General features: G+C 48.6%; 1 protein-coding gene across 4 annotated transcripts in view; it reads left to right on the plus strand.

The window, feature by feature from the left end:
- Positions 1 to 17,600, plus strand: part of Ube4B (Ubiquitination factor E4B) — a 438,127-nt gene that overhangs the window by 24,392 nt on the left and 396,135 nt on the right. For all 4 annotated transcript variants that reach the window (XM_055072695.2, XM_055072686.2, XM_055072679.2 and 1 more), the window contains exon 2: positions 14,478 to 14,569. In XM_055072695.2, coding sequence (XP_054928670.2) covers positions 14,554 to 14,569 — 16 coding nt within the window. In that variant the 5' untranslated portion in view covers positions 14,478 to 14,553. The remainder of the gene's footprint in view (positions 1 to 14,477; positions 14,570 to 17,600) is intronic.

Genomic DNA, 17,600 nt, shown 5'->3' on the forward strand with positions numbered 1-17,600 from the left:
GTAGCCGGAGCGAAGGTCAATAGAGGAGAAATAGCGAGCACCATGGAGGCAGTCAAGGGCGTCATCAATCCGAGGTAGGGGATACACGTCCTTTTTGGTAACCCTGTTAAGGTGCCGATAGTCCATGCAAAAGCGCCATGAGCCATCCTTCTTTTTGACCAGTGCAACAGGTGACTCCTATGGACTATATGATGGTTCAATAATGTTCTTGGCAAGCATTTTGCGAACTTCTGCGTGAATAACTTCACGCTCAGCTGGTGACACTCGATACGGGCAGCGATGAATAGGAGGGGCATCGCCGGTATTAATGCCATGTTTGACAGCTGTAGTTTGGGCCAAAGGTCGATCGTTAAAGTAAAAAAATATCGTGGTACTAAAACAGAACGCGGTAGAGTTCACGAGCATGCTCGGACGGCAAGTTGGGCGCAATCATTTTCTGTAAGTCAGCGATGGTACAATTTGCCGACTGCGATGGTAGAGGAGTATCGGATGAAGTGTCGTCTACTGCAATGGATGCTACTGACTGATCCTTGAATGAGCAAAGCTGGGGCAGAGACATCCCGCGTGGCAGCACTTGTGTCGTCAAGCCAAAGTTGACCACTGGCAGGCAGACGCAATTCGCCATAATAGATAAAACTGTATGAGGTACTGTGATCCCCTGTGCAAGGAGGATGTCTTGCATAGGAGCCACGATGTAGTGATCGTCGGGGACTGGTGGGGATGACACTAGGTCAACGTAGGTCAGTGCCGAAGGTGGCAAGCGAACGAAGTCGACGGAACTGAGGCGACTGGGGTGTGGTTCAGCAGGATCCAGAACAGGCAGGTCAAGGCGGAGAGTACTGGCGGAACAATCGATGAGAGCCGAACGTGCGGAGAGGAAGTCTAAGCCGAGGATAATGTCGTGGGGACAGTGGGCGATGACTGTGAATAGCACGATTGTTGAGCGATCGGTGAAGGAGACGTGGGCAGTACATACCAATTACGGGGGCTGTGTCGCCATCGGCGACACGGACAAGAGGCGTCGTGGCAGGCATGATAATTTTCTTGAGCTGATTACGAAGGTGAGCGCTCATTACGGACAAATGCGCCCCAGTGTCTATGAGTGCAGACACAGAAACACTGTCGACTTGCACTTCAAGAAGGTTCAGATGAGTGGGCAACGTCAGTAGAGGATTTGGCGGTGTAGGGAGCAATGCAGCGTCACCTCGAGGTGCTGCATTGTCTAGTTTTCCGGCTGGGAGCGGCGTCCGAAGGGAGTCGGCGAATAGGAGCGACGGGGCTGGGGAGAGCCGAGATTGTCGTCGTTGGGGCGAAGGCGAACGAGAATAGGAGCGGTTCGGTGCAGGAGAATCAGCAACGGCGTTATCGGAGCGTGCGGCATAGGGACGAGAAGGGCCACCTGGGGGGTGAAAGTAGGCAGTATAAGTAGACCAGGTCGGGGGAACTCCAGCGACTGCGACAGTGCCGAGAAATGTGCCCGATTCGATGGCAGTGGAAACAAATGGGCTTGTCGTCAGCAGTGCGCCATTCAGATGGGTTACGGAAACGTGGTGGGTAAGAAGATGTGGGACGGAGCGGAATCGAAGAAGCCGGGCGGGTATCAGGACGATGGGCCGAGCAGATGGTGTGAAGACCCATGTTTTCGAACTCTTGGCGGACAACTGCCTGGATCAGTGAGACCGTGACTGCAGATGTGTTGCTGGGACTGGAGTCGAAGGCAGCCGGATAGGCGGCCTCTATCTCAGCCGGACGATCCTGGTAACATCGGCAGTGTTGTTGGGACGAGGAGTGTCGGCACAGGAAGATGTCGCTGGGGTGTTGGGCAGACGGGCAAACTGCTGGTCAATACGTCGGCTTTTAGCGAGTTCCAGGCGGCGGCACTCTTTTATAACAGCATCCACTGTCGCTACGTTGTTGCAAACGAGCAAGTTGAAGGCGTCATCGGCAATGCCTTTGAGGATGTGGGAAGACTACGTTGGCGAGCATAATAGTAGGGTCCCACCAGTTATGGCGGCTGACGTGTTCATACAGGCTGATCCAGTCATCGACGTCTTCCCCATCTTTGCCTGAGAATACGCCAGGATCGCCGGGAGCGGGGAGAGGGATATAGGTCGTCGAAGTGGTAGCAGGTGGCGGAGTCGGGTTGTCGTCGCCGGGAGCCATGGAGGAAGACTCAACGTACCGTCCACTGCGAAGCTCCGTGACGAGGTACAGGGAACGTCCACCTCCACCAGATATGTTATGTAGGAAGGCGGAGACGAAAAGCTATGTACAAGTATATTTACAAGAAAATACGCTGCGCTTGGCCAAGAGGCAACAGCCCGCGCTAGCTTGTCGTCGTCTTCACACTGCTCGCCTTTTCGTTACGCACATATTGTTCCGTAGCAATATTATCGGAAAGTTTTTTAGTTCGGAATATTTATGACTTGTACATGTGTACAAAGTTTCACTGGAATGGGCTGAACAATTTCTAAGAAAAGATGCATCGAATTTGAAAAATTAATAAAAACACAATTTGAGAAAATTCAAGTTTTCTGTTTGCATACTGCATGCGGATGCTCAAAATGCCCTAGGAGAATGCGTTTCACTGCTGACTTTCTTGCAGGTGTCTCCAAAACCCTTCTTAGTGTTCCTTTTTATCCATCATCCTTCCTTGCTCTAGGCAGAGTGATAGAATTCTGCCCTGTCAACATGCTCTTTGTCCATCCTGTCGAGGGTAATATTACCAAACACACCTGGAACAATTCTAAGAACCTCCAGAACTGCTTTTTATGCAGAATTACCGTCATTGTAGTAGGCTACAGCATTGTTAGTGGCTGCCTTCACTGTGTAAGCACTGACAAATGTCTTAAGGCAGCGGCACCAGATGAGTTGGTTGAGCGACTCATTGGTGTTGTGTTCGGCCACGAATGCATTTGCTCAGAAGACTGATTACCTATGAAAGTTCTCTTTCTGCTCCATTTGCTGGTCGATTGTGCCGTCTTCTGGGCAAGTAATACGTTTGAAACTCGAAACAAAGGCGACCACGATCGTAATGGTGGGAACGATAACAAAGACGAAACATGCTACAAGAGCACCACTAGAGGCACATTTGCTATAAAAGGAAATATTTTCGACAATATATGATCTTGACGTAATATTCTTGCGAAAACCTGCAAGGTGGAGGGAAATAAGAGAAAATGAGACATCCACTCAATCATAGCAATTGCTACAGAGAAAACCCACACGGGTTCCTCGAAAGAAAAGCCTCACAGTTGAAGAAAAGTTCGTCCTTGTCCGGGACTCTAACCCGGGACCACCGCTTTCCGGGGCAGCCCCTCTGCCATCTGAGCTAACCAGGTGGCTAGCAGATGGTAGGATGAAGTCCAGTTGCGAGCCGACTGACCTTGGGTGCACCGCTGGCGTCCGCCGGTCACAGCAGCGGCTTTGCAGCCTCGACGGCACGATCCCAGGCCAGGACTCCGGAGACGACGACGCAGTAGTCGGTACGAGCAAGCGTCGCTCGCGCCGACGCGCCCTGCTGGCAAGAGCCGTCGTAGCTGTCGGTGACTGCCGGCTCTTTTGTCCGCCGCCGAGGGTTGTGAGCTGGATACAGGAGGCCGTCGAAGTCGCTGCGCCGAACCGGCCACAGCATCACCATCGCCCGGGGTGGCTCGATCGTAGTCCGGAGCAGCAGCGCAGACGATGTGCAGGTGACAGCAAGCCAGGGGTGACTCCATTCACGCTGCGTACACTTAACACACTCGGCAAACACTAAAGTAGTGCAAGGGAGAGGAATTCTGCATGCGCATCGCCCACGTAGTACGATGTTCAACTCGGCTAGCAAAAGATCGGGCGGCTACTCAGTTGCTAAGTTCACTTGAACGAAGCTCGCTTCCTTGAGTCGAACGAGTAATTTCAATTCGTGCGAGGCTAAATAGAATGAGGGAAGCAAATTGCAACGCCTCAACGCCACGGTCCACCAGGTTGTGTTCCTCCACGTGCGACAGGCAGCTTCGTAAAGCCTTAGGCCTAAATCGTCGCTACCCTGACAACCGGCATCCAAAAACAACACCCAAAATGGGCGCTAAACAGGCAGTCGCGAGGAGACGTTAGCTCTGTGAGGTGGTCCTACTCCGCTCGGTGCACACAGCATCCGAGTTGACGGCGCCCACCGTCCCAGACGGTGTCGGAGCGCCCGGTGCCAGGCCGCAATACCAGTCAGCCCGTTGTGGCACCCGTGGCCACCCGGCTCCCAGAGCCGCGACTTCACCCGAGTCAAAGAGATAGAAGAAGCTATTTACATAAGAAATTCGGACCACCCACGAGGCTTCCGTACTCACTCGCTTCAGGCTTGCCACTGCTCCGCGGGCGCTCAGCCTCGCTCTCCCAGGATGAAGACCACGTGGCTCTCGTACCGACGAATGTCATTAAAAAAAACACTTACGAAAAGGCTTAGCATGTTGACATGTTCAAACACACTACAGCTTCCGTCGCCTCGCTCAAGAAAGCACGCCGCCTATGCTAGCGATCAAAATTCACGCTAGGCCTACGCTTCGGTTCAAACAAAGGTCTCGAATGAAGCAAAACTGTTAAATCTATCGTCCGGTGCCCCAAGAGCCCCACGTTGGGCAGCCAGATGTGGGAGATACGGGGTTCTCCTCCGTACTCTTGGGACAAAGGAACGACAACACAGTAGTGCAAACAATCAGAAGGGCGTTTATTGCACCTTTCATATCAATGCCTGCTAGCCGAGTTGCTATCCCCAAAACATGCCGATGGGCGCGCGACAAATCTAGAAGTCCGACTTACCGCGACCGCATGGCGAGCGAATATGTTCGCCCCATGCTGGATCCCAACGCCTGGTCATTCGCGTGTACGGTCACGCGGACGGTGGCGCGTTCCAAGGCGGCCACGCGAGGCGGTCTCGCAGAAGCATGGGTCGGCGGCGCGCGGGAAGTCCACGCTGTCCCCCGACCCGCCGGGAAAGAGCCCGCGCCTTGTCTGAAGCATGGATTGGCGCACGCGCGGCACGTCCGAGCTGCTTGCCGTACCACCGCCAAAGAGGGAGCGCCTTGTCTTTCCCGCACCCAAGTAACCACGCAGCGGCGCGACGCTCGCGCCATCTCTCGCACCGCGCTTGTACCACTCCGACCGCCGCGGCCCACGCGGCGACGCCGCACGGAGACGGGGGCTATGCGGGAAAACAAGATATCAGGGGAGGCGCGACGGTCGCGCATCCCCACAGGGCAGAATGTCGAGCCCAAAGATTAGGTCAAGAGGGCAACTAGTCAGCACGGTGAACAGGACTGGAACTTGGTGGCCAGCAATTCCTATGCGAGCAGCGCACATACCCGTGACGGCAACAGTGGTGCCATTGGCGACGCGTACGGCTCGAGTGATAACAGGCGTAAGAATTTTTTGAGGCGACGACATAGGTGAGCGCTCATTATGGACACTTGGGCTCCAGTATCAATTAATGCTGTCAACGGAACACCAGCTACGTCTACTTCAATTAAGTTCGTGTTGGTGAGGAGCGTCAACGGAGGATTTGGACAGGACGAACAGCATGCAGCACTACCTCCATCAGCTGCAGGGCCTAGTTTTCCATCTGTCAGTTTGGCGAGGAAAAGCAGGGAGGCTGGGGTGACGGGGACCAACAGCATTGAGGCGACGGCGATCGCACGGAGGAGCGGCTGTCAGGGGCATCAGAAGTGGGGTACAGATGGCAAGGTGAATACAGTAACTGCGAGCGTCGGCGTATGGGCGAGGAGCAGGGAATGAGCTCCAGTATGACGGCATCCAGGTGGTGCGGCAGTGGCGGGATACATGACCAACACGGTGGCAGCGGAAGCAGATCAGTTTGTCTGGGGTTCGCCATCTAGCAGGATTGCGTGGTCTGGGAGCGAAATACTGGTCATTACACTTTGTGGTCATGGGAATGGGTGCCGAATCAGGTCGGGAGACAGAGCAGGTGTTAGGGATGCCAAGGTTTGCAATTTCTTGCCGCACAACTGCTTGAATAACAGAAATAGTGGGGGCCGCTTTGTCAAAGGTACTGTCAAGGGGTCATGGATAAAGGGGGGCCGGACGACTCGCTGCCTCAATGTCGCGGCGAACAATACGTGTGACATTCTTTGAAATGGTCATGTGGCGCTAACAGTGGAGCAAGAGGACGTGGCAGGGATGTTTGGGAACCGGAGAACTGTGGGACGACGCGGCGGCTTTTGGCTGCCTCGAAGCGGCGGCATTCTTTGACAATGGCGTCAACGGTAGAAACGTCCTTATAGACGAGCAAATTGAAGGCGCCGTCTGCGATGCCTTTTAGGATATGGACCACCTTGTCAACCTCGTTCATGTGCTCGTCGACTTTCCGGCAAAGCGGGAGCACTTCCTGTATGTAGGAGACATAAGATTCGGTCGACGACTGGACACGGGTGGCAAGCTCTTTTCGCACGGCCTGTTGGCGACCTGACGGATCGCCAAATAGGTTGTGAAGCCGCTCTTTGAAAATGTTCCAGCTGGAAAGTTCGATCTCATGGGTGCGAAACCAGACACATGGTGTCCTGTCCAAATAAAAGATCACATTGGCAAGCATGATGGTAGGGTCCCAGTGGTGGCTTTGGCTAACACGCTCGTACATGCTGAGCCAGTCGTCAACGCCATTTTGGGCAGAGAATGTCCCAGGATCACGGAGATTAGGAACCGTAACGTACGTTGTGGTTGGCGCCGCAGGTGTAGGTGGCGATGGGTGGTTCCATCGGAAGCCATGGCTGAGAAGACAATGCGGCCGCTTCGAAGCTCCGTGGCAAGGACGGGAAACATTCCACTTCCACCACAATGTTACGCGAAGGACGAGTCAGTAAGACGAGCAACTATTTAAGGTTATATTTACAACAGCGGTTGCACCGCTGACCGGTTAGATTACCAGCGCGAGCCCAGTTTGTTCTTCCTCCTCTTTTCTTGATTGATGGCACCCACATGCCTCGTTCAAACAGTCAAATACCACATGCGTGTAGCAATATTATCTAATACATAGGTGACACGGGACTCATTGACACAAAAAGCAGGCTTTAATTCCAAAAGTCGGTCAGCTTAGCTTGTTTGCGCTTCTTGCCAAGCGATGGCACAACTCTACTCTCGCATGCCACCAGCAGAGCCATTGCCTCATCGTCGTCCTGGGACCCAATGCAATGCCTGATTGTATTAAATGCGTCCATGACCTGTGATGTAGTCGGTGGTCCGGGCTCACGTTGCACGGCTGTTTCATCTTTGTCCGACAGAACACAGTCTTCCCGGACCCTCTTCAGTATTGGTTTGTCAATTCTTCGGGCACCACCATGCATGAGTCGGCTTGGATGTACTCGTTGGGATGTACATCGGCGTTCCTGCAGGGCTGCCGATGCGGCTGTGACTTCACCAGGCGGCGACCCATCTCCATCGCTACCTTTGTTCTCAGAGTTCGAAGTTTTGGCAACCTGCGCAGTGAACCTAGTATAGCAGAAGCAGTTGCAGATTACGGCGCTTCTCGTAGTGCACCATGAAACAGCAGTAATTTGGAGTGCCATAAAGAAGTCCACTTCTGTTTCGTGGTCCATCTGCATGTTAAGAAGCAGCCCTTGAATAAGGTGCTCACGGTGGGCCCGCTTGACGCTCTAGATGACCCCTTGGTTGAGGGGTTTGCAGGGGCGCAGTTTGGTGGGAAAAATTTTAACTACGTGTTTTTCAGCTCGACGCCCTGTGTTGTGTGGGTGGAACAATTGTCTAAAAGTAGACAAACGTTTCAGCCTTTACTGCCCATGTCCTGGTTGAAGGCTTCGAATCACTTTCCAAAAACAGCCTGGGTCATCCATGCCCGAGTGTTAGCCACGTACTTCACGACAAGGCTCCGATTTTCTTTGAAGCAGCGTGATTTGGCACTTTTTACGATGACCATAAGCGGCCGCATGTCTTAACCATCCATATTAGCGCACAGGAGCGCGGTTATTCTCTTCTTACTGTGCTTGCCTCTGTGGCAGCGCAGTCCCTTAAAATACTGGGTTCTGGTGGGCAGCATCTTGTAGGAGCCCAGTCTCATCGGCATTATAAATATCCTATGGTGCGTAGTCTTTTAGAATGCCTGCGAAGCTGGCTGACATCCACGCAGTGGTGCCATCACTATCCATCAAAGCGGCTTCACCGAAAAAAATTTTGCAGTTGATGCTGTGGCGTGACTTGAGTAGGTTCGGCAAACCTACGCTGGTTTAAAGTAATCTATTCCTAGCATGCAAGCATAATGCAGTGCTTTTTGCTGCACAATATCACTGCTAAGGGTGATTTTCTTGGCCCCTGTCTCATTGAACTAGGTGTACGTAAACTGCCTTGTCCAAGTACTCGTGGAATGGCTGAGTCACTTCATTTCACTTCACTTCACTTTATTACCTTAAAGGCCCCCAGGATTGGGGGTATTACATAAGGGGTGGGTAGCTAATAAAAGAAATTAAATACACAAGGAAAAGATGTTTAGGTACAAGTTTGCTCACTGGTAAATATGTTAATTATACAGTTCAGAAACATGGTTGGACAGGTGATTGCGGTGATGTCGTGTGGAAGGCCGTTCCAGTCCGAGGCTGAACGTGGGAAGAACGATGAGGCAAAAGTGGTAGTGTGCGCACGCGGACGGGCGACTTGAAGGGGTGACCAGTGCGAAGTGAAATGTGTGCAGGAGGACTGATGTAGGGTGGATGATGAAGTGAGCTGTAAAAGAACCTATGAAATAAGTACATAGTAGTGATACGACGCCGACAAGCCAGGGTTGTTAAGCCAGATTCTGCTTTTCACAATGATGTACGGCCATTATATGAATAGCATGAATGAATGAATCTTGTGGCACGGTTCTGTACTGATTCTAGACAGTTTGTTAGATATTTTTGGTTAGGGCTCCAAATGGCAGAGGCATATTCCAGCTTGGAGTGTACGAGTGACTTGTATGCAAGCAATTTTAGGTTTGGTGGCGCTAGACGTGGAGGACGTCTTAGGAAACCAAGGCTTCTGTTACCAGATGATATCACTCTAGTGACATGCGCGTTCCAGGTTAGATCGTTAGACAACGTTACGCCTAGGTATTTGTAAGACTGTGTTAATGCTATCGGGACATGCGAGATTGTATAAGGGAATAGGAGAGGATTACGTTTTTGATGAAATGACATGAGTTTGCATTTATCGGGGTTTAGTTCCATGAACCATTGGTTACACCAATCCTGGACATAAGTTAAATCACTTTGGAGAGTTAGTTGATCAGAGGGGTTACTGATTGTATGATATATAACACAGTCATCGGCAAAGATACGAACGTTACAGGAGACATGTGCTGGTAGGTCGTTAATATATATTAAAAATAGAAGGGGACCAAGGACTGACTCTTGCGGGACGCCTGATGTTACTGCAAGAGACCCAGAGGCTTGATTATTAACGTGAACAAATTGAGTATGGTTTGCCAGAAATTCTTTTATCCACTGTAGTACGTTATGATGCAAGTTTAACCAAGAAAGTTTTAGTAGCAAGCGCTTGTGAGGAACCTTGTCGAAAGCTTTCGTGAAATCTAGGAAGATTGAGTCAGCTTGAAGGTTAGAATCAAGGGCCATGTGCCGGTCATGGACAAAAATAGCTAATTGTGTTTCACAAGATAGGTTCTTACGGAAGCCGTGTTGAGAAGGATTAAAGAAATTAATAGAGTCAAGGAAGTTCATATGCAAGAATAGATTACATGTTCCATGAATTTGCATGGCACACTTGTTAAAGAGATGGGGCGATAATTAAGGGGCGATTCTTTGTTACCTGATTTGAAGACCAGAACGACCTTCCCCACCTTCGCTGGGTATGCTACCTGTGGAGAGTGATTGTGTGAACAATAATGATAAGTACACTGAAGAAGCGTGCCGAATGTTTTTTAAGAGTTTGCTGGTGATTTCGTCAGTACCTGCAGAAGATGACATCTTAATATTTTCAATGATACCAGTGATGCCGTGTGCAGTGAATGTGACTGGTGGCATGAGCGACCTTGGTTGGGCAGTTGGGACAAATGTTGGCATATCAGTTTCGTTTTTGAAGATGGATCAAAATGCAGTGGTAAATATATTTGCACACTCAATGTCGCTCACTTCCTCGCCAAGTGTGTTGGTAAGTGAGATGATAGGCGCATGATCAGGGTTTAGAAATTGTCAGAACTTTCTGGGGTTGGTTAGGATCTTCGGCAGGTCAGTATGAAAAAATGAATGCATGTTTGGCATTAGAAATGGACCGCAAATATGTTGACTCGGCTTTGTCGTATTTATGCCATGCGCATTCGCTTAGGTTTAGTTTTGCGGCACGAAAAAGTAGTTTTCTCTTGTTATCAAGTGTTTTCAAGGACTTTGTGAACCATGGTTTATGATTGGCACCAAATGTAATGGTGGGAATGAATTTGGATGCTAGTTCGGCAAGTTTGGTTTTAAAAGTAAGCCAGTTGTCTTCAATTGATCGGTTGTGAAAACCTCTTTCGAATTCTGGAAAAAGAGCGAGCAATTGGTTGTTTATTTCATTGTAATTGCCTTTGTCGTAAAGGCGAATCGTTTTGTGGAACGTTTGGCGCGATTCCGCGATGAAGGTGAAAGTAGCATGTATGATTTTGTGGTCGCTAACTTCGGTGAGGTAATTAAGACTTGCTAAACTTTCAGGGTGCTTAGTTAGTATAAGGTCCAAGATGTTTGACGAATCACGTACGAAGCGTGTAGGTTCTGTTACTAATTGGGTGAGATTAAAATTTAGACAGACGTCAAGGAAGTTAGTTATTTCTTCATTGCTTGTTGGTGTGAAGTTCTGCCATTCAATAGATGGGAAGTTAAAATCGCCAAAAAGAAGAATGCGTGCGTTGGGATGTGTAGTTGTAAGTTGATTTAGGCTGTCATTTAGGTAATAAGAAAATTTTGGATAGCAGTAGGGCGGTCTGTAGCAGACACCTAGTATGACGGTTCGAGGTGCGGAACGGCAGATTACCCATAGTATTTCAAGTTCTGATTGGATGTTAATAACAAAACAAAGCAATTGCTGGTTAGTGGCAATTAGAACACCTCCTCCTCTGGAGCCCTTGCGGTGCGCAAGGTCCGCAAGTTTTTATTTTTAATTAATTTTCCTGGGGCTTAGGTTTAGCTGTAGTTCCTGCAAGCCAATAAATAGCGAGGTGGTCACTGATACTGGAGCCAGGCAGGTACCCAGGGGGGGCCCCACCACCCGAAATTAAGCGGCATACCCCCCCCCCCCCCCACTTCCCCGCCCACGCCACCACTCCTCGCACCCATTCCTAAAGCGCCGCCAAATCAATGTTGAGACTTCACAGCTATTTGGCGGTAAACGTTTTGCTGCCTTTTTCCATCTTTTCGGTTGGCGGTAGGTATCTGCATTTCCTGGGGTGTGAAGGCCAATTTTCTCATAGATTCGGTGCCCGCGTGATTAACTCGAGATGCGTTCTGTTTTCACCACCTATACAACGGTCACGTGCATTGCTGTTGCTTCGTTAGTTCAACCTTCTTTGTTTAGACTGATCCAGGGACCAGGAAAGGGATTCGGTTCGTAGTCAGCTGGTGTGTATGCACGAGAAACGAGTTGCGGCTGGAAAGAACGGCAATTGCATTTAACTTGTCATTTTGCTTCATTATTTCCTCGAGTGATGGCTTGCCGCGACGGTGGCAGATCCTCGGAACCATATACCGGCGATATGGGTTGGATAAGGTGCAAAATAAAATAACGCGAAACAGTGTTCATCATCAAACCCTGCAATAACCATCAACAGGAAGCTTTACCTTGGGCCCAACTCCGACGCAGCCTATTCAAATACATGTAAAACACAAAAACGCTTTTTTGAGATAACCCCTGGACTGATTTCAATGAAATTTGTTGCGTTTCAGTGAGAAAGTTAAATTCTAGTGACTGTTGGAAGCGGAATTTTGATTTATGGCCTGAATTCTGTGAAAAAGATTTTCAAAAATTCGAAAGTTAAAAAAAAAGACGCACGAAGTTTATAAATTAATTGCTCTGCATGAAAAACGGATACCGCAGTTCTGTAAACGGCATCCATTAGATCATTCAAAGCAGAGAAATTCGATATGTCAATTTGTTGCGTTGTGAACTAGGGTTGAGCAAAAGCTGTATTTTCATATTACTGATTTTTTTTAGATTCATGTGTAACATATAGATGTTGTCCCCTTTAGATGTAACATCGCATGCAATTCACAGTATTGTGATATTATTTTTCCTTGCTGAGTTGGAGAGCTGTAAACTTGATAGTTTCGCTTTCTGAAAATTTTAGATTTTTTGCCAATTTTTTACTAAAAATTTGACGATCTAAATCAAAGTTGGAAACCAACAATCACTTTTGCGTTTCTCTTTTCAATGCAACAAGCCTGGTCAAATTTCGTGCTGTGGTTGCCGAGAAAAACTAATTCTCCTTTTGCATCTGTTTAGATAGGAGCATAAGCAATATGACTGTCACCCGTTACCTCGTCTGATTTTTCCCTAACAGTACAGCACTTTTCATGCAAAATTGGTAACTGGAAACAAGAGTCGCAAGGAGTTGAGAAATTAAGCGATCTATTAAGGGAGAGAGCCGAGCAACAGCCTAACAGGAAGAAAAAGTGAATATTAACAAATATAACCATTGCTTATGAAAATATTTCTGGATCAACATCTCTTTATTTAAAAAAGAAGCAAACGCCGCTGGAAGTAGAGAACAATTCCGTGTGTTTTGAATGATGCTTCTACAGTTTCCAGTCGAGCCGCCTGATGTAGCCACTTCTCTGCTGTGCTTATGTATAGATGTTTTTCTAACCATCCGCGGTGGGCGCAGTATGTCTAGAACCGCAGCGTCCTGCGCTCTACACGGTTATACGGGACTGGCGGCCACGCATCATTACGCAACTTCCTAAATAACAATACAAGCCAGTTGTGGCACTTGGTAGAGCAGTAAACGAGGGATCCAAAAGAACTGTGATTGTTCCGCAAAAGTATATTCCTCTAATTCTTCCAGAGCTAATTCAAAACACGCTGCTCTACAATCGTCGACCATTTCTTCGGACCTCACGGAGACTACGGAAATGTCCGAATAAACAGGTGTCCGAAAAAGCAGATTAAGGAAAAAAAAGAAATGCTGCTGCAACTATGCAGTATATTGTCAAGTTGCACTTGAGTTGGCAGTGAAGTTTCAAATTTTACGGGCCGAAACCATGAGGCATGCCTGGAAATTCGGACCACCTGGGGTTCTTTAACGTGCGCCTAAATCTAAGTACATGGGTGTTTTTGCATTTCGCCCCAATTGAAAATGTGATCGCCGGGATCGGGATTCGAGCCCGCGACCTCGTGCGTGGCAGCCCAACATCATAGCCACTAAGCAACCATGGCAATTAGACTTTTGACGAGTGAAATGCTCAGACTTCATACATTTTGTCCATGTCTGTTGCACACCTCATTCTTTCCGTTGATGAAAAGACTCTTCAAGAACAGCAGACGCTCCGAAGGTATCAAGTACAACGACATTTTGAAAACACTGCATGACGACGATGTTGTTTGCTTCTGTGATTGGCTGGTGGAGTAACACAACCCTGCATGGGCCGTGTGCCTTGGTTGTCAACTGCTGTTTTTTTTTAAGGTTGTATGCTACTATAGAAATCTTTATTTTACACTTTCGTATTTTTAATTGTTCTTGGCAGTGTTCTTCTTGCGCTTCTTTCCTGCGTGAGCCCATTTGATGTGGTTCCTTGTTTGCCTACGAAAGGAGAAGTGTATCTCACAGGCGTACCTGTGACATACACCTTATTTCATTTCTCTTTTTTGGGTTTACGCATCTTTATGGCGAATGGCGGGTGTTAACATCTGTATTAGTAAAGGTACCCCCGCCCCCATTTGCATAGAAAAGTTACCTTGGGTTGCCCCCCCCCCCCCCCTCCTCGAAAAAAAAAGCATGGGTACGTGCCTGACTGGAGCAGAAGGCGGCTGTTATCACGTTTTCTGTGCTCATGATTGTGATAAACACATCAAGCAGTGATTCAGTGCAGGTAGTGACACATGTGGCTGTGTTCCCTAAGAGTGTATGCCCATTCGAATCGAGACTACTTAACCACTTGCTGGTGACTAAAGAGACTCGGGCAAGTTGGAGGGATTTCATGTGGCACGCCCAGTGAGGCTGGTAGCACTTGCTATTCCCACGCGCCGGCTGTGAAAAGAAGGCTTGCCCCCTCTCCCCAAACCTGCTAGCGCTTGCACCCGACGTGACCTTTGCCATGTATGCGAATGTCATGGGACACAACGGTTGCGACAAGTTGAACAAATCAATTACTGATTAAAATATTACGATATGAACTTTTAAACAAGTGCTCAATTTTAAATAAATTGTCTTGTGACAAATTGCAATGCTTTGAGAATCTTTTTATACAGCTTACTCGTTGATGCTGAAGATTGGGCCCCAGTGAATGTGGCGTTATTGTTCTCAGCTGCGCAGGCGACGCCTGGCACGGCTAGCTGTGAGTGAGCTGTGCTCGCAGGACGCTATGGAGACAGAAGAAGAAGATGGCCATGACAAGAGGTGCGTGTGCATACACTGTTTCACGTTTCTAGAGATATAAGCATGGTCTGTTACAAATGAGTGGTAGTGCAACAATGCTACAATTATTTTCTTGTTCTCTGTTAGAGATTCATTCAAGTTAGTACATAAGGATGTCCATTACACGAGACAGTGTCCACGTTTGTTGGTTAACTAAAAACTATTAGGGTGTTGGTGGTTTTTATAAGGAAATGGCAGGGTAAATTGTGGATTGTATATCAGTATCAAACGAGCAGAATTTTGACTCTGCTTTTTCTAGGCTTCTACTCGAGTGTGCATAAAAAAAAAATGCATGTGCTGTATTGTGCTGTGTTGTGCTTGAGAGAGCCAAGTGCATCGTGTTTGCCACATGTTGAAATGATTGCTATCACCGTGCATGCCTGCTGACAGCAGCTTCAAGGCACATTCCCTCCGAACCCTCTCAAGCTTGACCCCTCTCCTACCTGTACTGAATAAACGCAGCAATAAATAAACCACGGCGGCCACTCACCAGCTCACACTTGGCTCAGTCGCATTGTTTGCTTGAACGGTGCGAAACAGTGTCAAAAGTCGGGTGCAACAACCATTGCCAGTGAATCGCAACCCAAGGAGCCAATATGGAACTAGTGAAGCCTCCCGAGCCGCTACACCTCAGTGGCGACATCGCTAAATAATAAAAGCTTTTTAACCCTTTACCTCCTGTTGACAAGTATTGTCATCATGAAATTTTGTACCAATGTAACCAATGATGACTAGTGTCATAAACAAAAAATTGTCACACAGTGAACCTGGGATGACTATATTTGTCCTAGTGCATCTAGTTGATTCCTGACACTAGAGGGTCACGCTTGTCCATGTTGTGCCATTTGTGTCTCTCCCTTCATTATATTTCCCCCTCTGACACCCCTGCATAAAGCATGGCTGCCTCTTTAAAATGAGGCAATGAAAGTGTGCTGAAAAAAAGGTATTTTGGCGGCTCCTCATTAGATGACAGCTCTGTAGAGTTTTGCATGGTAATGGAAAGAGATCAGTTCTCATCTGAGGAGTCTGATTACGACGATTCTATGGATGGACTGGAGGACCTTGTTGCTGCCTGTGAGTCTACCGTATGAAGATGGCCTACTAACTGCTTTATTCTGGGAAGAAGTAGCCACTATTCATGTGCCTCTTTTGGCACCGTTTAGTTTATTTTTTTCTTCATATTCTTTTGTTTTTTCATGCGCACAGTCAGTTGCCGCTTGACGAAGAAATGAAGATTTTGGTCGTAAACACTCCGAAAGGCCTGTTTTGCTTTGATTGGCTTCCTTGTGGTGTAGCCTCTGCTCCTGCGATTTTTCAGAGATGTATGGACGGCATCCTGCAAGGCATTCCGGGCATTCAAGTATATTTGGGCTACGTGGTAGTCGCGGAGAAACGCGGCAACTGTGAGATGCTGCGTGAAGTTTTCAGACGTTTCCGGCAACACGGTATCAAGCTGAATCCTCAGAAATGCAAGTTCCGACAAGCAGAAGTTGAATTTCTGGGACATCGTATAAATATGAACGGATTGTTACCTAAGACGGACAACATTGCTGCAATAACGAAAATGCCGAAGCCAATCGGTGTTAAGGAACTACGACCGTTTTTGGGCTTCGTGACCTACTACCACTCATTTCTGGGAAACTTGGCTGCTGTTCTAGAGCCACTGCATGAGCTGCTAAGAAAGAACACACGCTGGCAGTGGGGAGCGAGACAAGATAACGCGTTCCGAGCAACAAAGCGGCTGCTAGAGGAAGCTAAGTTTTTGGCGCTCTATGATCCAGGTAAGCCGCTCATCTTGGACACCGATGCGTTGTTGTGTGGCATCAATGCAGTGCTATATCACAGTGTAAATGGGCAAGATTGACCAATTTGGTTCCGGTCGCGAACGCTTTCAGCTGCTAAGCGTAATTATGCACAAATTGAGAGAGAGAAGCATTGGCTGTTGTCTTGGGGGTTACAAAGTTCCGGGAATATCTGCTCGGGAATCATTTTACGCTTGTCATAGACCACAAACCTCTTCTGAGCCTTTTCAGTGCCGACAAGCCGGTTCCTGCCATGGCCGCTGCCCGGATTCGACGTTGGCCACTCTTGCTAAGCGCCTACAGCTACAAAATTCAATACCAGCCAGGAAAGACGTTGATTCCTGTAGACACCCTCAGCCGTTTACCGGTGCAGTAGGAGCATAACAACACTAAGGCTGCAGAACAGGATGCTTGTGAGTATGTTCTTCTGACCGATCACCTCAACACCTGTCCTCTGTCGGCGAGTGGCTTGGCTAAGATGCCTGTTGACAGCGACCTCGCGCAAGTCCGCAATTACATTCAGAATGGCTGGCCACGCAACCTGCTCAGGAGCCGTTACGCGCGTACATGCACAGGAAAGACGAACTGACTTACAGCCATGGAATTGTGTACTGGGGCCATCGAGCGGTTATTCTAACGAGTGCGCGGCAGTCAATGCTGCATATGCTGCATGATGCACATCAAGGGATAATGGCTATGAAGAACCTGGCACATTCTGTTTTCTGGTACCCAGGGCTCGATCGGGACATTGGGAAGCTGGTCAATGCTTGTCCAGCATGCATAGAACGGTGCAGCATGCCTGCTGCCCGAGAACCCGTGCCTTGGCCGGACACAGAGGAGCCATGGTCTAGGGTCCATGTCGATTTTGCGGGTCCTGTGGACAGTAACATGTTATTGATTGTGGTTGATTCCCATACGAAATGGATTGAGGTTACCGCCATGAAGACCGCCAGTTTGGCAAACACAATTGAAGCACTGCAGACTATGTTGAGCCGGTTCGGTTTGCCGAGGACCCTTGTGACGGACAACGGGCCGCAATTTACTAGCGAAGAGTTCAGGGCATTTATGAAGCGCAGTGGCATCGCTCATTTGCGGACAGCTCCCTACAAACCACAGTCTAATGATCTGGTGGAAGGAGCAGTACTGACTGTGAAGCAAGGGTTAAACAAAAACACACGCGGCAGTTTGCAAGCTTGGCTGGACCACATCGT

This window comes from Dermacentor andersoni, chromosome 3 (assembly GCF_023375885.2).
Source record: "Dermacentor andersoni chromosome 3, qqDerAnde1_hic_scaffold, whole genome shotgun sequence".
Taxonomy (NCBI): Eukaryota; Metazoa; Arthropoda; class Arachnida; order Ixodida; family Ixodidae; genus Dermacentor; species Dermacentor andersoni.